Here is a 23,305-nt window from a genome sequence, read left to right as displayed (position 1 = left end):
TATAAACTCCATATAAACTCTTCACATTTTGGTCAGAAAAAAGAATTCCTCTGGGCATGAAATTCAAGGACACCCAACAGCCTCAGGCCCCAAAAAGCACAAATAAAAGTGAACTGAGGAGGAGAGAAAACTGGGGGAATATGATCTCATGACATGAAGCTCTAATTGGACAATTAACCCCTGATATGTGCAAATAGACCAAACTTGTAATTGTGTGAAAAACTCATGACAGTACCTGAAGGCCCTTCATTAAATGTATCCATTTCATGGATATATTTAATATGTTTATGGATATAAACATGTATTAGCATATATAAATATATATGTAATATATAAAAATGGATATATATTTTATAAAATATACATTATATATTATATATTATATATTATATATTATATATTATATATTATATATTATAGCTAAATTATATATTATATGTTATAGATAAATTATATATCCATGTTTTCATATATAATATCCATGTATATATATAATATATAAATATACATATTATATATTATATATTATATATTATATATTATATATTATATATTATATATTATATATTATATATTATATATTATATATTATATATTATATATTATATATTATATATTATTTATTTAATCCATCTAGACATGGAAATAAAGTTACAGGACTGCTCTTTCACCTTTTTGGACATAAACCCCATTTATGATTGTGAAAGAATTTAAGTATGAAAACCTGGTTGGATCTGGGCTGCTTTTCTCCCCAGAGCCCCTTTATTGGAACAAAGTTACAGGATTGCTCTGTCAGCTTTTTGGACATCAACCCCTGGTGTTTGTGGATTAATTTAAGAATGAAAACCTATATTATGAAATATATGAATATACGAAAATACATATTAACATATCAAAATATATATGTTATATATAAATATATATATATCCATGTTTTCATATGTAATATGCATGTTTATATATATTACATATTATATATTATATATTATATATTATATATTATATATTATATATTATATATTATATATTATATATTATATATTATATATTATATATTATATGTTAGATGTTCTATATTATTTATTTAATCCATATAGACATGGAAATAATGTTACAGGGCTGCTCTGTCTCTGTTTTGGGCATCAACCCCAGGTGTTAGTGGATGAATTTAAGAATGAAAACTTAGCTGGATTTGTGCTGCTCTCCTCCCCAGAGCCCCTTTATTGAAATAAAGTTCCAGGACTCTGTCAGCTTTTTGGACACCAACCCCAGGTGACTGAGGATGAATTTAAGAATGAAAACCTGGCTGGATTTTTGCTGTTCCCCTCCCCAGAGCCCCTTTATTGGAACAAAGTTACAGGACTGCTCTGTCTCCTTTTTGTACACAAACCCCTGGTGTTTGTGGATGAATTTAAGAATGAAAACCTGGCTGGGTTTGTGCTGTTCCCCTCCCCAGAGCCCCCTGGGGCTGCCCTTACCCACAATGAGGCGCTCGGAGTTTATTGGAATATTTTTTTATTGGAATAAAGTTCCAGGACTCTGTCACCATTTTGAACACAAGGCCCTGGTGTTTGTGGATGAATTTAAGAATGAAAACCTGGCTGGGTTTGTGCTGTTCCCCTCCCCAGAGCCCCCTGGGGCTGGCCCTTACCCACGATGAGGCGCTCGGTGTCCGGGAGCTGCTTGAAGAGTTTCCTGAAATCCTCATTGCGCTGCTTGTACGTGGGGCTCAGCACCTGCAGGGAAAAAGGGGCTGTGAGGGCAGGGGGCAGCTGGGACACGGGACAGCAGGGACACCTCAGGGACAGCAGGAGAAGGGGGGCAGAGGCACTGAGGAGCTCCCATCACAGCCCAGAGATGGGAGGGTTCGGGCTTTATGCAGGGAGGGAGAGGAAGAGAACGTGGCTTGGGAAAGCAATCCGGGCTGGAAAGGGAAAAATCCTGGAAAGGCTGCAGCCCTGCCTGCTCAGGAGTTCTCTGTGCCTGCAGAGTTCCCTGTACAGGAATTCTCTCTGTCCCTGCATGCTGTCCAAGGTAGGGTGTGTGCTCTGCTTGCAGCACTCACCTGCCAAACACCAGCAATGGGGCAGCTACTCCAGGAAAATGGCGATTTGCCACAGAAAATGGGGGGTTCAGAACATAAAATGAGGAATTCAGCACAGAAAATAGGTGATTTACCGCCCAAAATGAGGGATTCAGCACAGAAAATGGGGGATTAACTCCAGAAAACAGGGCATTCACCACAGAAAACAGGGCATTCACCACAGAAAACAGGATTCAGCACAGAAAATAGATTTACCCCAGAAAACGGCTGATTTAGCATGGAAAATGGAGGACTTACCCCAGAAAAGGGGTAATACAACCCAGAAAATGGGGAATTCACCCTAAAAAATGAGGGTTTGCCTCAGAAAATGGGGAATTGGGCCCTGCCAGAGGAGCTTGAGCAAGCACTGTCACTGAGAGCTCAGGATTCCCCATTCCCACCCCTCTCCCCACCAAACACAACCACGTGCTGGGATAGTGAGAACACCTCACTCCCAAAGGGCTCTCCCAGATATCCCAGGCACTGGGCCCTGCCCTGCCCCTGTTCTGTGTCCTGGCCTCAGGGAGGGCTCAGGGACCACAGGGCTGGAGGGACATCAGGGGTTTATGGGGTGACAGCCCACAGCTCCTCCACGCTGTGCCAGCTGCTCCCCACAGCCACAACCCCTTCAAATCCACATCTCCAGAGGATCTGCAATTCTCCTTTTCCCACAAACGCAGAGAAGGAGCCTCATTTTCCTTCTTTATCCAACAATCCAGAGGCACTGATCTCCTAGGGCAGAAATGTGGGAGTGTTCCAGCACTGAAGGGCCCCAAAATTCTGAATTTAGACAAGGCAATTTCTGCTTAAGAATGATGGTGGAGCCACAGGGGTGGGAGGAATACAGAGTTTATTTAGAATCAGCCTCACAGCTCTGCCAAAAGCTGTCAGATCGCAGCAGATTTGATGCTGGTTGTCAAATCACAGACAACCCCTCGCCCCCAAAAGCGTTCCCTGTTCCTCACAGCAGCTCAGAACTAGACACAGAATATTCCAACAGGAGCAGAGGGCCCACAGGAAGGGATCTCACTCTGAGCAAAACCTGCCAGCCAGCTGATGACAGAAACATCAATTGTACTTCCCAAACTCCCAGCCTGAACATCTGGAAAAGATCTTGGTGTGAGATGGGCTCCAGCAAGAGCCCACAGCCAAGATTTCCAGGAACAAGCAGAGAGGATGGGGATGGAGTGGGGAAGGGGGATTGTAATCCCTGCAGGGTTGAGCTTGGGGCTCAGCAGCTCAAACCTGTCCTGGCAGAGCTCTGCCCTGCCAGGGCACAGCCAGCCCAGTTCAGACACTCACAGCTGGGATCCCATCAGGTGCAAGGCTGGCATTTCCTCCAGAGAAGTCCATAAATCCCTCCAGGTCCCACCAGGGCAGCTCTTGGTCCAGGCAAAGATCCCAGAGGGAGCCACACTCCAGCAGGGAATCCATCAGCTCCTTCCCTCAGCCCTGCTCAGCTGCCCAGCTCCACTGCAACTCTGCTCTTCCTGCTCCCTCTGCTCCTTCTTTATGTCCAAAGCCCAGAGGTGCAGCCTGGCAGGAGTCCAGGCGGGTTTAGGCGCCTTCCCCTGCTCTCCTGCCAACATCCAGGTAATCCAAAGCACGCAGAGGTGCAGCCTGAGGAGTCCAGGTGGGTTTAGGTGCCTTTCTCTGCTCTCCTGCCCATATCCAAAGCTCAGAAATGCAGCCTGGCAGAAGTCCAGGTGGAGTTAGGTGCCTTCCTCTGCTCTCCTGCCCACATCCAGCTCATCCAAAGCACAGAGAGGTACAGCCTGAGGAGTCCAGGTGGGTTTAGGTGCCTTCCCCTGCTCACATCCAGCTCATCCAAAGCCCAGAGGAGCAGCCTTTCAGGAGTTCAGGTGGGTTTAGGTGCCTTTCTCTGCTCTCCTGCCCACATCCAAAGCCCAGAGGGGCAGCCTGGCAGGAGTCCAGTTGGGTTTAGGTGCCTATCTCTGCTCTCCTGCTCACATCCAAAGCTCAGAAATGCAGCCTGGCAGGAGTCCAGTTGGGTTTAGGTGCCTATCTCTGCTCTCCTGCTCACATCCAGGTAATCCAAAGCCCAAGGAGGTGCAGCCTGAGGACTTCAGGTCAATTTAGGTGCCTTCCCCTGCTCTCCTGCCCACATTCAAAGCTCAGAGGTGCAGCCGGGCAGCAGTCCACGTGGGTTTAGGTGCCTTCCCCTGCTCTCCTGCCCACATCCAAAGCTCAGAGGTGCAGCCTGGCAGAAGTCCAGGTGGGTTTAGGTGCCTTCCCCTGCTCTTCTGCCCACATCCAGCTCGTCCCAGGCAGCCCCTGAGGATCCCAGCGAGGATTTCCCCTCCAGAGCACTTTTCCCAAAGAGGCTCATGGGGGTGGTTGTGCTGCTGGGCACTCTCTGTGCTCTCCTGCTGCAGCCTCAGCAGTTTCTCGCTGTGGGCATCCCCTGCAGGAGCCCTGGCAGGTGTGAGCAGAGCAGCACAAGCCCCCAAATGTCCAGGAGTGCCAGACCCGACCCCACACAGCTCCGGCCCCGACTCACGCGGCTCCAACAGCTCCAGCTCAGCTCTCCCCTCTGTGGCAGCAGAAAAAGCAGCAATTCTGCCTCCTCAGTGCCTCAGGCTCTGCTCTCAAAGGCAGCCTCAGTCTGTGTGCTTCTCATGGAAGGGGCGGGCAGGGAAGATCCCAAAATGCCTCCCCATGGCTGCAGTGAGTGGAGCTGGGAACGCCGGCGGCCAATGCCCGGCAGTAACCCAGCCCTGCCTCCCAGCAGATGTTTCCTGTCATGGAAAGTTGCTGGACAGAGTGTGCTGGAGGCTGAGGGGAGCCTGGGACGTGGGCTGCTGTCCCACTCCCTGCACACGGGCCCCTGTCCCTCTCCCTGCAGGCCTCAGTGCCCTCCCAAACACAGGGGGGCTCCTGAGATCTGCCCACACTGGCTGGGACAGCAAATACCCCTGATATTCTGATATTTAGAAAAAGAAATAAACTCTGTATTCCTGAAAAAGACAATTGGCTGGGGAGGGGTTTGGAACACAAACCCTGTGAGGAACCACTGAGGGAGAAAAGGAGACTCAGGAGATTCGGCCTGGTTGAGCCTGCAGACACCCCTGGGTGATGGGGGCTGTCCACAGGGCTGAGATGGATGGATGAGGGGCACCTCAGTGGTTCTCCATGTGTGAGGAGCAATATTTGTGTTTCCTGGGCCACACTGAGCTCAGGGGTGAGGGCACACCCAGAGTGCTGTGCCCAGCTCTGGGCCCTCAGCTTGGGAAGGACCTTGGGACACTGAGCACATCCAGAGGGGCTGGGAACACAAACCCTGAGAGGAACCCTGAGGGAGCTGGGGGTGCCCAGCCTGGAGAAAAGGAGACTCAGGGCTGCCCCCATCACTCTCACAGCTCCTGAAAGGTGCCTGTGCTCAGCCGGGGCTGGGCTCTTTCTCCAGAGCACACAGCCTCCAGCTGCACCAAGGGAAATGCAGGTTGGATATTAAGAAAGAGTTTTTTACAGAAATAGTGATAAAGTTCTGGAATGTTCTGCCCGGGGAGGTGGTGGAGTCACCATCCCTGGGTGTGTTTAACAAAGCCTGGATGTGGCACTGGGTGCCAGGGTTTGGGTGAGGTGTTGGGGCTGGGTTGGACTCGTTGATCTTTAGGGTCTCCTCCAACCTGGTGATTCTGTGATTTTTCTGAATTCTGTAGTTCTGTGGTTCTGTGTCTGTTCACTGCTCACGTCAGTTACAGGAAGAAGAAAAATATTCAGGCATGTGATAGATAAAAATAAAGGATGTGGCTGGGAGGAAGCAGCCATGGGAGGCCCACAGAGGCAGAATCTGAGGGCTGCACCACTCCTGGGTGCATCTCTCCTCCCCAAAAATGGGACTTTCTAGGATTCATTAATAAGTCAGGTCACTTTGGAAATGAAGGGCTGAGTGAAGTCCCTGCAGGCCCAGGAGATGTCCAGGAGATGTCCTGGGGTGCTGGCACTGCCTGTGCCCCCTGCCCTGGGTCCCAGCCTCTCTCCCTGCTCAGTGCAGGCAGTGCCCAGGTAAATGCCCACAGCAGGGCACCAGCTCTGCTCAGCTGTGAGCAAACACTGAAACAAACCCCTCATTCCTCCAGAACTGGGCACACAGACCCCAGAAAACACCAAGCAGCCAGCCCAGCCCTGCAGAGCCTCTGCTCCAGGCCAGGGAGGGGCAGTTTGCTCACTGACAAGCTCTGGCTGCTCAGCTGCACCCCAAAATCTTTGGGGTACAGAGGTGTTTCCATTCAGCACTGTAGCAGTGCATCCATCTGCACCCCAAGATGAGAGAATAATAATAAAAACAAACAAACAAACAAAAAAAAACCAAACCCAAAAAAACCCCATTCTTTAGCCAGTGAATGACAAAGAATTTGCAGCCACCTGCACTACTTTACTGAATGCTTTACTGAGTTTTCCTTGCCTGGAAACTCCAAAAGGGATTGAATAAAATAAAACAAAAATCCACCCCCAGCCCTCTGTCTGTGCAGAGATGCGCCAGCAGTGATGGGAAGAGCTGAGCTGGAGCTGGAGGCAGCAAACATTAAAACATTAACTGCACTGCAAACACAGAGATGGGACAGGATGGCACTGCCCAGGTGAGGGAACTGCTCCCTGGGGAATGGGGACACAAGGGTCACTCCCTGTGCTGACATCTCCCTGTGGTGACATCTCCTCATTCCACACAAACAAATCCTCCGTGGAAACGTCCAGCAAACACTGCTGGGGAAAAGGACAGGGCAGGGAACACAAAACCTGAGGAATGTTGAGTTTTGGACAGCACAGAAAATAGAGAGATGGCACAAGGGACAGAAAACAGGGAGAGAGATGGCACAAGGCACAGAGGAGAGGGGGAAGGAAAAGCTCATCCAATTTTCATGACTGATGGACTTCTGTGGTTTACATTGCTTCTGGAAAACTCTGGAATAAACAGAACACGATCTGGGAGAGTTTAGGCCCCACTGACAGCAGGGCTGGTGTGAAAAACCAGCAAAGAAAGTCCAACAGCATCTCCTCTGAACCCATTCTCAGATTTTCCATCTTCTTCTCCTTTTAAAAGTGATTGAAAAGCAGAGGAAGATGCTTCAAAGTAATCACTGGGATCTGGGCTGGAAAATGGATCTGAGTTCATTATCACAGGAGCTTGCACTAAAAGTTTGCTGCTAATTTAGTGCCTCTACAAGCCAGCAACTGGTAATCCACACATTGAAAGTTATGGAAAACCTGACAGGATGAAAAGCACCTGAAAGGCAGGGAGTTAACACTGCTCCAGAAATAATCTGATGAAATGGTTACTGGAGTTAACCATTATGAAATGGTTACTGGGAGTTCAGAGATGATTTACAGAGAAAAAGGCTCCTCAACATCCTGCTCACACATCAGGCCTGGATTTCTGCATTGAACTCCATTCCCATGATTGCTGCTGCTCACCTGCCACCCCTGGGAAGGTTTTCCTGATGTTCTCCCCAAAATGAGGCAAAATTCCCCTTTCCCTTTATCAGAAACGTTTGACGCTTTCAGGAGCTGAGTTTCTCCTCCACTGTGGCACCCACGAGGTCTCCAAGAACAGACAGAGCCCTCTGAGCCCAACCAGGGCTGATTCCTTATCAGTCTTGTGATTCTTATCAGTCTGGGTATTCTCCAGAAGCTCAAGAGCTGCTCAGAGCTCCCCACAAAGGCCCTTTAGAGCCTCACAATCCACGTCAGATCCTCCCAGCTCCTCCTGCACATGAATGAAAGCCTGAATGCAGGCTTTCCCTGCATTCCCCTAAAGGAAAACTCTGCCCTCTCCTCTTTACCTGCCTCCCCAGGAGCATTCTGGGGTTGTTTTTGAGGCTCTGAGCTCCTGCCAGGCTGAGGGCTGCCTGGCAAATTTGTGTGCTGAATTTATGTGCAGAAATTTGTTGGCAGAGCTGCAGGATCGGGGCTCCTGTCCCACTCCCTGCAATCCTCAGTGCAGACTTTGCTCTCCCAAACACAGGTGGGAAGGGCTGGGCTCTATTCATCTATCCACACTGACTGGGACAGCAAATATTCCTGATATTCTAATATTTAGGAACACCAAAAAGAGACAATTGGTGTCTTTTCAGTGCTTGGTTAAAGGAAGAAGAAAAATATTCAGGCAACCCTCAGTGCAGACTTTGCCCTCCCAAACACAGGGGGGAAAGTGTGGGCTCTATTCATCTGTGGGCTCTATTCAGTGTGGGCTCTTCATCTGCCCACACTGACTGGCACAGCAAATATTCCTGATATTCTAATATTTAGGAACACCTAAAAGAGACAATTGGTGTCTTTTCACTGCTTGGTTAAAGGGAGAAGAAAAATATTCAGGCAATCCTCAGTGCAGACTTTGCTCTCTCAAACGCAGGTGGGAAGGGCTGAGCTCTATTCATCTGCCCACACTCAGTGGGACAGCAAATACTCCTGATATTCTAATATTTAGGAACACCTAAAAGAGACAATTGGTGTCTTTTCACTGCTTCTGTAAGGAAGAAGAAAAATATTCAGGCAACCCTCAGTGCAGACTTTGCCCTCCCAAACACAGGGGGGAAAGTGTGGGCTCTATTCATCTGTGGGCTCTATTCAGTGTGGGCTCTTCATCTGCCCACACTGACTGGGACAGCAAATATTCCTGATATTCTAATATTTAGGAACACCTAAAAGAGACAATTGGTGTCTTTTCAGTGTTTGGTTAAAGGGAGAAGAAAAATATTCAAGCAATCCTCAGTGCAGACTTTGCTCTCCCAAACACAGGTGGGAAGGGCTGGGCTCTATTCATCTGCCCACACTGACTGGGACAGCAAATATTCCTGATATTCTAATATTTAGGAACACCTGAAAGAGACAATTGGTGTCTTTTCAGTGCTTGGTTAAAGGAAGAAGGAAAATATTCAGGCATGTGATAGATAAAAGTAAAGGAATTCAGAGCAAGGCAGACTTTGGGATGTAAACGGCCAAGTGAAAACCTCATGGATTTGAATCTCACCTCTTCCCTGCTGTCAGCTGAGTTTTCTCTAACTTTTCAAGTTCATCTTATTGATTCTCTTTTCAGAGCATCCTCTGGATTCTCCTGGTGCTGAGTTTAGAAGCCAACCTTGCTGTGGAGCAGCAGAAATGCTGCAGGATATTGAGACACAAACCCTAATCTGGGAACAGGGAGTAGAAGGGTTCACAGCCCAAGGGAGGCAGAATGAGGCAGGAAAACCATGGCAGATGTGCCAGGCTCAGAATGTCAGGCTCAGTGACACCAAAATGGAGCCCTTTACCCAAAACCCAGAGAAAATAAGGAGAGAATCAGAGATTTTATCCCTGGCAGCACAATATCTCCAGTTTGTCTCTTATTTTAATGGCATCTGCTGGGTAACAAGTGGCTTCTCCCAGGTGTGGAGTTACTGACACCCCCCAGACAGAGCAGCTCCTCCTTGGGGTCCTCAGGGAAGCCAAACACCAATTTCCACCTCTCAGAGCCCCTCAGGGGTACAGGGTAAGGCACATCTCTGTTCCAGCAAACAAAACTACAAAGGAAAATCAGCTTTAAGGCCTGAGGCCTGTTCTATGAATTGTTTTAAAAATAATAAACGAATTAACAATAATTCACCATGCAGACACTACAATGGTTAAACCACAAGTGACCAACAGATTTTTGTCCTCCTAAAAACCACAATATTTCCAAACCAAAGTCTCCATGTACACAATTCCTCACTAAAGGCATGAGAATCACCTCAGGGACTTTTCCTTTCCCCTGAGCTTCTGCTCTTCCACCACAAGGACAAGAACACGAATCAAACCCCAAAACTCTGAGTGCATTTATTGCCAAACAATAAATATTCTCACTCTCACAGAGCACCTGCACCAGTTTGGATCTGTCCTCTGCAAAGCCAGGCAGAGAAAGCACAACCAGAGAGAGGGGCAGCTCTGCCAGACCAACCCATGAGCTCATTTCACCCCTTTCCTCCCACTTCTCCACAGGGCAGGGATGGCAATCCCAAAAAAAGAGCACTGCTGGGATTCACAGAACACACAAGGCACGAGAAGTTGGTGGCATTAAGGAAAAAACCACAAAAAAAAATAGAGAAAAAGGAATCCAGGAGAGGGGAAAGGGAGGGTTCCAACTGGCAAAGAGGAATGCAGTGTTCCAGAGACAAAAAGACCAGTTAAAAGCAGCAAAAAAATGAAGAAAACTGGTGGTGCCTTGAAGATCTTTGAGGCCTATTTGCTCTTTTTGGGATTGTTTTTTGGGTTGGGTTTGCACAGTGCCTGGCACACAGAACAGGGTGGAGGGGTTTGTGTAAAAGAAGAGTGGGGCAAAGGAAATGTGAGGTTCTATGAAGAGGGAGATTCCACTGGTTCACTGCTAGAGCTGCCCTCAGAGGGGAGAGGAATGGAGGAACCGGAATGGTCCAAATGGCAGAAAAATCCTGCCTGGAAGGAGCTGCCAAACTCTATCAAGGAGATGCATTAGCAAAATTTTAATGGAAATAACACTGCCAAGTAGGACTGACTGGCTTCCTGCACTCTGTGCCTCATCCATATTTTCACCCTGCTGCTTTTATCTGGCCAGAATGTCTCTGCTAACTAGAAAATGGGTTTGTTTTGTTTTGTTTACAAAGGAAAATAATGGGGTGGGGTGGGGAAAACCACAAAAAAAACGCAGCCAGTGCTTACTCTCCGGATGTACTGTCTCTCATGCTGAAAATATATGAAGGAAAAACAAGAGAACAGAAAGATAAGATAGAGAGGACATGAAAAACACAAGAGACCCACAGAGCACAGCAAAGCATCATGCAGCAGGGAATGGAGCTCAGCAGCTACAGGCAGAAGCAGTGAGAGCCAAAGTCACCTCTAGGCTGGTGACAGAGCCAGGGTTTGGCAGCAGCCAGCTCAGACTGAGGCATCTGCTCACAGCCCTTATCTGCCACTCCTCCACCTCTTCTTGGGTTGTATTTTATTCTTTAAATAAAATCTTATTCTTTTCTTCGCTGCCTCTGTCCCCTCTCTGCCTCTGGGGTCTCTTCCTGCAATGCTGCTCACACCCAGCAGGATCCTGACTCTGCTTCTCCACCCTGCCCAAATTCAGCCCAAATCCCACATTCTGCTGCCCCCACCCTGCTCTGAGGCTGCAGGAGGGCAGGAATTGTGGCTGCCCATGGATGGCTGCCGCATTTACCTATGGCTGCTTCAGAGGGTACTTCTCCACCAGTTTGGCCCATCTAGATTTGTATTTCATTCTTAAAATAAAATCTTCTTATTTCTTTTTTTGCTGGAGGCATCAGCCATTGAGCCCAGCTGGGGCTGGCAGGGAGGGAGCAATGTGGCCACCAGTTAAAAATAAGTTTGAGTTTGGTATTTGTGGGGAGGATCCTCCTGAGGTGGCAGGAGCTGCTCAGAGGTGTGTCCCTCTGATTCACTGTCCCTCTCTGCCTCTGGGGTCTCTTCCTGCAATGCTGCTCACACCCAGCAGGATCCTGACTCTGCTTCTCCACCCTGCCCAAATTCAGCCCAAATCCCACATTCTGCTGGCCCCACCCTGCTCTGGAGGCTGCAGGAGGGCAGGAATTGTGGCTGCCCATGGGTGGCTGCTGCATTTACCTATGGCTGCTTCAGAGGGTGGAGGCCCCACCGTGCAAAGGTGACACCGGCTTTGTGCCCCTCGTGCTGGCAGAAGGAAAAAACACCAAGGCAGAAGCAAAGGGTGGTTGGTGTTTCTCTGGGGTTGGTAGAAAATAATTCCTCTGTGGCCTCCAGACCACCCTGAGAGACGCAAAGGGTTTGCAGGGTGGCAGCTGTGCTGGTGTTTGCAGGGGTCTGAGGATGAGGGAAGAGATGAGGATGTGACTCCGTGTTTCAGAAGACTGATTTATTATTTTATGATATATATTATATTAAAACTATACTAAAAGAATAGAAGCAAGGATTTCATCAGAAGGCTGGCTAAGAATAGAATAATAAAGAATGATAATAAAGGCTTGTGACTCTCAGAGAGTCTGAGCCAGCTGGGCTGTGATTGGCCATGAATTAGAAACAACCACACGAGACCAATCCCAGATGCACCTGTTGCATTCCACAGCAGCAGATAACCATTGTTTGCATTTTGTTCCTGAGGCCTCTCAGCTTCTCAGGAGAAAAAAAATCCTAAGGAAAAGATTTTTCCATAAAATATGTCTGTGACATCAGCTCTGTTTGTCACTGCGTGTCACCACACCCCACGCTGAGGCACCAGAGCTGCAGGATGTGGGGAGCATCACCAGAGTGACCAAAAGGACAAAGCTTCTGCCCTCTAGGATGTGGGGAGCATCACCAGAGTGACCAAAAGGACAAAGCTTCTGCTCTCTGTCTCTGGCACCCCTTCCCTGAGGACGCCAGCCCTCCTTTGCCAGTGCTGAGCCATTTCCAGCTCCTCCTCCTGGAAATGGTCAGGGTGCCCCAGTGCCACTGCAAAGCCCCTTTGCACCTTCCCCCCTCCCACCCAGAGCCACCCAGGGACAAGAGAAACGGGAGTACTTACATTATACCAACTCTGGCTTTTCTGTAAGGACAAAATAAAAGAGAAGCATTAGTTAGCACAGAGATCTTAGGATCAAAAAGAAAGAGGGACAGAGAAAGCAGGTCCAATCTGGTTTGGATCATTAGCGAAGTGAAAGTGGGATTAAACAGAAGATTTCAATGGGTTTCACAGTGGTGGGACACAGTTATCCCCAGTTACAGGAGCAAGGGACAAGTCCAGCAGCAGGAGTCTGGAACAGGAGACAGCTCGGGCCAAGGTGTGCATGTCCACATGCACACACACACAGACATGCTGACACCTTGTCTGCAACCAGCAGTGCCAGCCAGCAACACAGGAGCTCATCATCATCATCACCATTATCATCATCATCACTATCACAACACCATCATCATTATCATCATCACATCATCACCATCATCATCACCATCACAACACCATCATCATTATCATCATCACATCATCACCATCATCATCACTATCACAACACCATCATCATTATCATCATCACATCATCACCGTCGTCATCATTATCAACATCACAACACCATCATCATTATCATCACATCATCATCATCACATCATCACCATCACAACACCATCATCATTATCATCATCACATCATCACTGCCAGCCATCTCTTTAGGGTTTTCATTCTTCCCCTTTCATTCTTCCGCTGGTCAAACTCACATTGAGCCCTCCAAGCACTGCAAGGGCAAGGACACAGCTTTGCCCACAAAAGGCAAATGTCCCAAGGGTGTTTTGAATTTTAAAAGGGACACACACACACACAGAGCCAGGAAAAGTGCTGTAGAAAATCGCTAGAGAAGCTAGGCAAGGAAAAAAAAAAGATGGGATTTTTTTTTTCAGCATTTCAGCCACAGTGTTTTGCATCATCTGCACATGGGATTTTTTTTGGTTTTTTCCCCCCATCCTTATCATGGCGTTTCAGATGGTTGGAGAGGACAGGCCACACATCACATTGGAGCACACAGAAGAGCTGGCTCAGCTTGGAAAGCCACACTTGGCAATTTCCAGCTGGAGGTGAGATTTATCTGCACAGGGAGAGCAAGGAATGAGCTTCCCACTGCAGCCAGGCTGGACATTGAGCTCCTTCAGGACACAGAAATCCCCCTTTTTGGGGGAATTTCCCTCATGGCAGTGAAGCCTGGGGACACCAGAGCCTTCCCCATGAGGGTGGGCAGCTCCAGCTGTGCTGTCCCCTCTCCCAAACCCTTCAGTGGACAGCACACGAGGACAGCAGCAATATTTCACTGCCTTCCCTCCTCTGGAGCCATCTTGCTGCTGACCTCGGGGAATTTTCCAGGCTGGAATAGGAAGGGAAACGTTCTGTGCTGTGCCTGCCCACAGAGGAACCTCACTGAGAATTCCCTGGAATATTCATTCACAGGGACACAGGCACTGCCTGCCCACCAAGGACACGCAGGGTGTTCTGCCACAGGGAAGGAGAAAAGCGCTGATGAAATCAGAGTGGAACAGATTTCTGTGAAGGGACAAGGGCAGCTCTGTTCCCACCCTGGATCTGCCTGCTCCGAGCTCCCTGTGTGCCACAGAACCTCACTGCATCCCATTTCTGAAGCATCCATTGCAGAGCTCCCTCATGAAAAGCCCCACAGTAACACAGCACACAGGCTACAATACAAAAATCTGACATTAAAAAGAGGAACACCCCCTTTTTTTCCCCAAATCCTGGGGAAAAGAGATGAGCTGAGGGGCTGAACACAGAGCATGGCTCATATCCCATTCCAAGCAGAGGAATTTCCTCCTGCTTCCCACTCTTCTCCATACTTGGCCACACCTGATCCATTCATAAAGGACTGAGCTGAAGTCATCCCTCTCTGCAAGTAGGACGTGGAAAAAAACCTTATGCAACCCAGTCTGGACTAAAAAAAGCAGCAGGGTAATTAATCTGAGCCATGCACACAGCACCTTGTCCTCAGGAGCACAGCCCCTGAGGTGGAGCTGATTTTCCTGCAGATTTGTTTTGCCATCTGTCTGCCTTAACGAGCAAAAGGCGTAACTCAGAAATTCCTGGGGAAAAAAAAATAAAACACTCATAATCAAACTATAATTGGCACACACAGAGCAGAGGCACTGCTGCCACTCTGCCTGCTAAATCAGGGTGCCCATGCTGTGGTGTCAGCACAGCCCAACAGGATTTCAGTCCTCTCTGCTGCATTCATTGCAGGAACTATTTTATTTTTTTTTCCCTCCTCCAATTTGAATTCCATTTTCCCTGAATCAAGGGTCTAGAAAGGAGCTCTGCAGGTTCTTCTTTAAGCTCTTCCACACAAAAAAAAATTATACTGAGATCCGTAATTATGGATTATGGATGATTGCTGATTATACTGATACTCTATTATGCTGATGTCCATAATTTTACCAACAACCTTAAATATACCAACACTCAAACCTCAGCTTTTTCTCCACTAAGACTTGTCCAAAATCCAAACAACCTCAGCCCTTATATCTCTCCTTAAATCTCTCTTCTAATTTATCTTTTTTTTAAAAAAAAACTCACTGACAGGGAGATGCAAACTGTGAAAATCAACAGACAGTAAAATGGAGAGGGGGGGAGGAAAAAAGAAAGAAAAAGGAAAAACATTATTCTTACTTTGAGCAGGTTAAGTCTGTCATACTGGAAAAAGAAACCATAAGCATTAGAACTGAAAAGAGAAAATAAATAAGTGACAGGAGGAGGGGGCTGCACACAGAACAGACAGGGAGAAGATGGGACACGTTTGCAGAGATGATGCTGCAGGAGCACAGAGCAGAGCTCGTGGTTACAGGGGAGCTGTAACCAGGAAGAGCTTGGGAGGAATGTGAAAAATGGAGTATTTTCTCTAAACCTTTAATAACTGCCTCTAAATAGTCATGATTTAGTGACCTGACACCTGCATGCAGGGCTAGGGAAGGTCACAGCTCTGCAGGGCACACACCAAACTTCAACTGATAACCCAATACAGAGCTTCTGCCTCTCAGCATCACTGACACTCCAGTGGAGCACTCCAGGGCTTAAAATCTCCTGTAGAGCACTCCCTCTGATAATTCCAGTGCTCAAAACTCCTGCTGGAGCACTCCCTGTGAGAAATCCAGCACTAAAAATCTCCTGTGGAGCACTCCCTGTGGCAATTCCAGGGTTTAAAACTCTTAGTGGAGCACTGCCTCTCACTATTCCAGTGCTTAAAATCTCCTGCTGGAGCACTCCCTCTGATAATTCCAGTGTTCAAAACTCCTGGTGGAGAACTGCCTGTGACAATTCCAGCGTTTAAAACTCTTGCAAGAGCATCACCTCTGCCAATTCCAGCATTTAAAATCCCTGATGGAGCATCTCTTCTGACAATTCCAGTGCTTAAAACTCCTGCTGGAGCACTCCCTGTGAGAAATCCAGCGCTAAAAATCTCCTGTAGAGCACTCCCTGTGACAATTATAGGGTTTAAAACTCCTGCAGGAGCACTCCCTGGGACAATTCCAGTGCTTAAAACTGGTGGAAAACTGCAGTGCTCAAATCCCCCTGCTGGAGAACTCCCTGTGACAATTCCAGTGTTTAAAACCCCTGATGGAGCACTGCATTTCACTATTCCAACATTTAAATCTCCTGCTGGAGCACTCTCTGTGACTGTTCCAGTGCTTAAAACTCCTGCTGGAGCACTCCCTGTGAGAAATCCAGCGCTAAAAATCTCCTGTAGAGCACTCCCTGTGACAATTATAGGGTTTAAAACTCCTGATGGAGCACTCCCTGAGACAATTCCAGTGCTTAAAACTGGTGGAAAACTGCAGTGCTCAAATCCCCCTGCTGGAGAACTCCCTGTGACAATTCCAGTGCTTAAAACCCCTGGTGGAGCATCTCCTCTGCCAATTCCAGCATTTAAAATCCCTGATGGAGCATCTCTTCTGACAATTCCAGTGCTTAAAACTCCTGCTGGAGCACTCCAGTGTTTAAAACTCCTAGCGGAGCACTGCCTCTCACTATTCCAGTGTTTAAAACTCCTGGAAGAGCATTCCCTGTGACAATTCCAGTGCTCAAAAACTCCTGCTGGAGCACTCCAGGGTTTAAAATTCTTGGTGGAGCACTCCCTCTACCAATTCCAGTGCTCAAAAACTCCTGGTAGATCATTCCCTGTGACAATTCCAGTGTTTAAAAGTCCTGGTAAAGCACTCCCTGCGACAAATCCAGTGTTTAAAACCCCTGATGGAGCACTGCATTTCACTATTCCAACATTTAAATCTCCTGCTGGAGCACTCCCTGTGACTGTTCCAGTGCTCAAAACTCATGCTGGAGCACTCCAGTGTTTAAAACTCCTGCTGGAGCAGTTCCTGTGACAATTCCATCATTTGAATCTGCTGGTGGAGCACTCCAGTGTTTAAAACTCCTGCTGAAGCAGCTCCTGTGACAATTCCATCATTTAAATCTCCTGGTGGAGCACTCCAGTGTTTAAAACTCCTGCTGGAGCAGCTCCTGTGACAATTCCAGCATTTAAATCTCCTGGTGGAGCACTCCAGTGTTTAAAACTCCTGCTGGAGCAGCTCCTGTGACAATTCCAGCATTTGAATCTCCTGGTGGAGCACTCCAGTGTTTAAAACTCCGGCTGGAGCGCTTCCTGTGACAATTCCAGCATTTGAATCTCCTGGTGGAGCACTCCCTCTGACGGCAGCACGACAGAACAGCACACACAAAAGAGGGCAGGGAGCTCAAGCAGCAATTGCACCAACACAGCAGCAAACTCATGGGCTCAAGCTGTTCCACCTCATTAGGCAGACAGGTTGGGAAAGCAAACCATCCTTCCTGCAGGAGATGGGTGGGGAGAGGACAAGAGGCCGAGAAAGGAGAGTTTGGAATCTTTGCCCTCTATTTTTTTGTTCCTAACCTCTCCCTGTGTGAGCAGACAACAGAGTTGTCTGTGTGGGGAGGAGCAGGGGTTTAATGCCTGAAAATTCTGTGTGGGGAGGAGCAGGGGGTTAATGCCTGAAAATTCTGTGTGGGGAGGAGCAGGGGTTTAATGCCTGAAAATTCTGTGTGGGGGGGGAACCAGGGGTTTAATGCCTGAAAATTCTGTGTGGGGGGAAGCAGGGGGTTAATGCCTGAAAATTCTGTGTGTGGGGAGAACCAGGGGGTTAATGCCTGAAAATTCTGTGTGTGAGGAGAACCAGGGGGTTAATGCCTGAAAATTCTGTGTGTGAGGAGAACCAGGGGGTTAATGCCTGAAAATTCTGTGTGGGGGGGAAGCAGGGAGTTTAATGTCTGAAAATTCTGTGTGGGGGCAAACAGGGGGTTAATGCCTGAAAATTCTGTGTGGGGGGAGGCAGGGGGTTAATGCCTGAAAATTCTGTGTGGGGAGAACCAGGGGGTTAATGCCTGAAAATTCTGTGTGGGGAGAACCAGGGGGTTAATGCCTGAAAATTCTGTGTGGGGAGGAGCAGGGGGTTAATGCCTGAAAATTCTGTGTGGGGAGAACCAGGGGGTTAATGCCTGAAAATTCTGTGTGGGGGGAAGCAGGGGGTTAATGCCTGAAAATTCTGTGTGGGGAGGAGCAGGGGGTTAATGCCTGAAAATTCTGTGTGTGGGGAAGCATGGGGCTAATGCCTGAAAATTCTGTGTGTGGGGAGAACCAGGGGGTTAATGCCTGAAAATTCTGTGTGGGGAGGAGCAGGGGGTTAATGCCTGAAAATTCTGTGTGGGGGGAAGCAGGGGTTTAATGCCTGAAAATTCTGTGTGGGGGGAAGCAGGGGGTTAATGCCTGAAAATTCTGTGTGGGGGGAAGCAGGGGGTTAATGCCTGGAAATTCTGTGTGGGGAGAACCAGGGGGTTAATGCCTGCAAATTCTGTGTGGGGAGGAGCAGGGGGTTAATGCCTGAAAATTCTATGTGGGGGGAAGCAGGGGGTTAATGCCTGAAAATTCTGTGTGGGGAGAACCAGGGGGTTAATGCCTGCAAATTCTGTGTGGGGAGGAGCAGGGGGTTAATGCCTGAAAATTCTGTGTGGGGGGAAGCAGGGGGTTAATGCCTGAAAATTCTTCATTTATGCCAGAGGAAGCACAGAACAGGCTGCACACTCGATGATGCTCGTGGTTCCAACTCAGAATATTCAGTGTGAGCAGGGCAGGAGGCTCTGGTGGGCTGCTGGGGGTCCTGCCTGGGATCCCCTTCCCCTCCAAACTCATCTGGGCTCCACTTCCCTCACTTTCTCCATCTGCCTCACACTGGTTGGGTTTTTCCCTCTCAGAGAAGCAGGGGCTGGCTGCTGGCACCTCAGAGCACACACATTTTATAAACACCCCTCTGTCCAAGTTTCTTCCCACCAACCCCTGTCCCCAAACCTCTGCACCTGCAGCTCAGCACAGCCTGTCCTGCCCACACTCACCTCAAACCCTGCCAGGACTCTGCTACTCCACACCTTGCCCACCTCACCTTGAGGCTTTAGCCCCACAGTGCTCCCCTGCACTTATCCCAAGCACAAGACAATCTGTCTAAAATAAAACACACCAAGAAGCTCCCAGCAGACAGCAGCAAGTCATGCAAGGTCAGGCTGGTCACAAGGACCATGACCAAGGGATGACAGTGAGCCAGCACTGCTCTCTGGGAACTTGCTTAGAAGGAAACCTGAGGCATCCACTGGGGAAAGGCCAAGACAAGGGTTCTGTGGATTTTTGTGAAGCCATTCTGTGGATTTTTGTGAAGCCATCCAAGCCATTCTGCCGCCACAAAGTGGAAATGCCAACAGCCTGGCACTTTCTCCAACAACACCCCACCTGTGTTTCTGATTTTTCCACTCTTCTGAGGGCAGCACAGAGGTGTGAGGTCAAATCCCAAACGATCTTATCTCCAATTCAAGCACCCACAGAGGGATCTTCCACTCCTCACCTCTCAGAGCGAGCCCATGAATTCTCACAATTCATTTGGGACAGGTTCTGCTCTACCAGGTTCAAGCTGGGTTCACCTGAAATCACTGATCTTTAATATTTACATCACACAGCAGAGCTTGCCAGGGCAGCAAGCTGAGATCACTGGCCACAAAAATGCAATTTATCATGGAAAGCAGGGAAGAAGTCATGGAGAACAAGTCTGGTTTCTGAAATTGTGGAACAACTCTGGTTTCTGAAATCATGGAGGAAGAAGGAAAGAGAAGGGATGGTGGCTCTGTTCAGCTCCAGAGGATTTCTCCCTGGCAAAGACAGCAGCTCACTTCAAGGGAGAGGGGAAAGCAGAACTGAAAGGCTGAAATGGTTTGGGATGTGATAACGTTCATCACAGGGGTGTGATGAAGAGGCCAGTTCAGTCTGTGTGAGCAAACACAGAGATGGCAGTGATGCCAGTGAACCCAGCTTCCAGCTACAGGCACGGGGCTGAGCTCTTGCTGGCATTCTCCCAGGCACAGCAGGAGAATGCCTGGCTGGGGTCAGCACTCAGCACCACAGGGAGGGTTCCTGAGTGGTGAGACAGCTCTACAGTGGGGGACAGGAGAGAAAAAAGAAGGCTTACTTTGGAGAGGCGCTTGTGTGACTTAATCGGAGAGAAAGCATGCAGGAATGAAAAGAGAGAAATTAGGGAGAGAAGAAAAAATTACCTGGCAGATCAAGAGAAGGAAAACCCACACACCCAACAGAGAGCACTGCACCCCCTCTTCCTCATGGAAAGCACCAGGAATTAAAGTTCAGCTTTGGTAAAATTCTCACTCCCATGATTTTAATTTTGAGGGCCAGGGTGACACAACTCCTCTCTATGGTTCCCTGTCACTAAGATTTTCTAAGCTTTTTAACGTAGACATTCCTGTAGTGAACTTTCTCACACACTTTCTGTAAATAATTCATGGTTTTGCATTCTTTTATAGAAGAAGAGAAAGTTGATGGACTGTTGGTTTGTCCAGTGTCATTGGAGAGGTGGCACTGTCACCCTCCAATCCACTGTCACTGTTAGAAAACTATAAATGTTAGAGTTGGAAAATAAACTTCTTTTTTCCTTCACCTTGAGAACAGTGGTGTGAGCTTGTGTTTTTTCGTGTCCTACAGCCATAATTGCCCTTCCCAAGGATCCCATTTCCCTGTGAGCACCTCCAGCGTGCCCTGCATCCTCCTGCCTCCCACCCATGGCTTCCTTTGGGAACTCAGCGCTGGCAAGCCCGTGCTGAGGGTGTCACCAGCACTGGGACGGGGTTTGTAGGTCACTGCGTGCACAGGAAGCCAGGCTGACCTCAAGGGCAACCTCAGAACGCCAATGATTCAGCTTGAAAAACCCTTTTCCCCCCTCTTTTGAACTCACAGACTGCCCCAGAGTGGTGAGAGATCAGAATGTGGGCCACTGAGTGCTGTTCCCTCTGCTGAGTGGCCACGAAGGGGAGGGGATGAGGATTTCTGGTCTGTGACACAATCCAGCAATAAATCAGGCAAAGATCCAACAATTCATTTTATACAAGCCATCAGAGTTCTGCCTGGGAAATTATTCAGGCTGAAACATCTCCCTTCAAAAAGCTGGGCAAACACAAGTGCTCCTGACAGCTGACACATCACTGATCTCAGGGTTATAATCAAAGGTTTATTTGGCACCCCAGGCTCTCGTGTGTGTTTTACCAGGTCCCACTGCTCACACAAAAACCTAGAGCCAAACCTGACATTCTCTTTCTCTACACAGTAAAGACAAAGCAGTTTCTAATATGATCCAAAGACACAAAACCTTCCTGGGGAAAATATCAGCAACCCTGGGCAAGCCAGCCATAACACTGCAGCCATGGGAGGGATGGGCAGAGGGGGGGAAAAGTGATTCTGTGCAATTTGAACTGATCTCAGAGGGCTTGGATAGGGCTGGGGAAATGCACAGGCCCTTCCCAGGGGAAACCTTGTTTGTTTAATGATAAAAAGTAATTGCAACAGCTGATTTTCAAGGTGTGCTGGAAACCCCTGGTGGAGGGGTTTTCCCACAGAGCCCCCACAAGGAACAGGACCTCGAGAGAAAGGACCTAGAGAAAACAGGGCTTGGAGAGAAACGACCTAGAGGAAGGACCTTGCTTTGAGAGAAAGGACCTAGAGAAAACAGGACTTAGAGAAGGGACCTAGAGAAAGGACCTTTCCTCAAGAGAAAGGACCTAGAGCAAACAGGACCTAGAGAAAACAGGACCTTTCCTCAAGAGAAAGGTCCTAGAAAAAACAGGACCTAGAGAAAGGACCATTCCTAGAGAAAAGACCTTTTCTCAAGAGAAAGGACCTAGAGAAAGGACCTTTACTTGAGAGAAAGGTCCTAGAAAAAACAGGACCTAGAGAAAGGACCTAGAGAAAACAGGAGCTAGAGGAAACAGGAGCTAGAGAAAGGACCATTCCTAGAGAAAGGACCTAGAGAAAAGACCTTTTCTCAAGAGAAAGGACCTTTACTTGAGAGAAAGGACCTAGAGAAAACAGGAGCTGAAGAGAAAGGATGTAGAGAAAGGACCTTTCCTTGAGAGAAAGGACCTAGAGCAAACAGGACCTAGAGAAAGGACCATTCCCAGAGAAAGGACCTTTTCTCAAGAGAAAGGACCCAGAGAAAGGACCTTCACTTGAGAGAAAGGTCCTAGAAAAAACAGGACCTAGAGAAAGGACCATTCGTAGAGAAAGGACCTTTTCTCAAGAGAAAGGACCTTTACTTGAGAGAAAGGACCTAGAGCAAACAGGACCTAGAGAAAGCTGTAGCCTCACAGCTGTGCTCAGCCTGACCCAGGTGAAGGACTCTGAGTTAGGAGAACCCTCAGAAACCCCACGTGTGAAGAGGGAGGGAACCAGCCAGAGAAGAAGGCGGCAGAGGACAAAGCCAGCACGGCCGATCCCGACACCGCGTCCCCGCGTTCGCCCTCACCTTGGAGTTCTTGGCCCCGCTGCGGCCTGACTGTGAGGAGCAGCTCCTCTGGACGCCCTGCTCCGGCGTGGACGGCGACTTGTCCGAGGAGTGGTCGGAGCCCTTCTCCACCATGGCGTCCCCCTGGGCGTCCTGCGGCGTGGGCGAGCGCGAGCGTTTGCGCAGGATCGGGGAGCAGGCGGGCGTGCTGCGGTTGGAGTTACTGGCGGTGCTGCGGGGAACAGGGAGGGCACAGAGCGGGGTTAGAGCTGAAACAGCCCGGGCTGGGCAGCAGCCACAGCACAGAGCTGCTTCCTGGGCTGTCAGAGCCGCACTCCCCGCGCCCCCCGTGGGTTTGGGCACTTCTCCTTTAGCACAGGAACTGCTGGCAGTGCCTTTCTCCAACCACCCTCCAACCCCTCAGAGCACAGAGCAGGGCCCACCAGAAGGAACTCGTGGGCTCCTGGAGTTTCAAGCGATCTGAGCTTAGAAAAACCAAATGTGCACTGAAGAACGAGAGAAGTGTCCGTGTGTGCTCAATACAGCCTCGCTCTGCCCCTCCTTTGTTAGCGCAGCTCTTCTCAACAGGATGCATGAAAATGGGGTCACACCTTTCAGAAAACACCCCATCAAAGAGCATCACAAACCCCTGGGCTCTGGGAGGGGAGTTGTGATGACATTCAATGCAGCATTTCCTGTACAGAGCCATCCTTTCCCACACCAGTTAGAGCTGGGCATGGAAACGGTTTGCTGTGACCCAAAAGCATTTGTGATTAAAAAAAAATTTAAAATTCAGTGCCTTTTTCACAATGGGAAACACAAGGCCTTTCAGAGTTTCACAGAAATTATGAGGGGAATGGAGCTTCTCATTCTCTTTCCTCTGCAAATGTCCCAGT

General features: G+C 48.6%; 1 protein-coding gene across 13 annotated transcripts in view; it reads right to left on the bottom strand.

Moving 5' to 3' along the window:
* Positions 1 to 23,305, bottom strand: part of GRAMD1B (GRAM domain containing 1B) — a 148,798-nt gene that overhangs the window by 32,027 nt on the left and 93,466 nt on the right. For 9 of the 13 annotated variants that reach the window (XM_074559626.1, XM_074559629.1, XM_074559637.1 and 6 more), the window contains 4 exons: positions 22,431 to 22,641; positions 12,594 to 12,614; positions 10,754 to 10,777; positions 1,652 to 1,736 (listed from right to left, as the gene is read on the bottom strand). In XM_074559626.1, coding sequence (XP_074415727.1) covers positions 1,652 to 1,736; positions 10,754 to 10,777; positions 12,594 to 12,614; positions 22,431 to 22,641 — 341 coding nt within the window. Of the gene's footprint in view, positions 1 to 1,651; positions 1,737 to 3,385; positions 3,942 to 10,753; positions 10,778 to 12,593; positions 12,615 to 22,430; positions 22,642 to 23,305 lie in introns of those variants that run through there. The other 4 variants (XM_074559627.1, XM_074559630.1, XM_074559628.1 and 1 more) reach the window with 3 other exon arrangements.

Source organism: Zonotrichia albicollis, chromosome 27 (assembly GCF_047830755.1).
Source record: "Zonotrichia albicollis isolate bZonAlb1 chromosome 27, bZonAlb1.hap1, whole genome shotgun sequence".
Lineage (NCBI taxonomy): Eukaryota > Metazoa > Chordata > Aves > Passeriformes > Passerellidae > Zonotrichia > Zonotrichia albicollis.
This window is presented reverse-complemented; position numbering and strand designations above follow the sequence as displayed.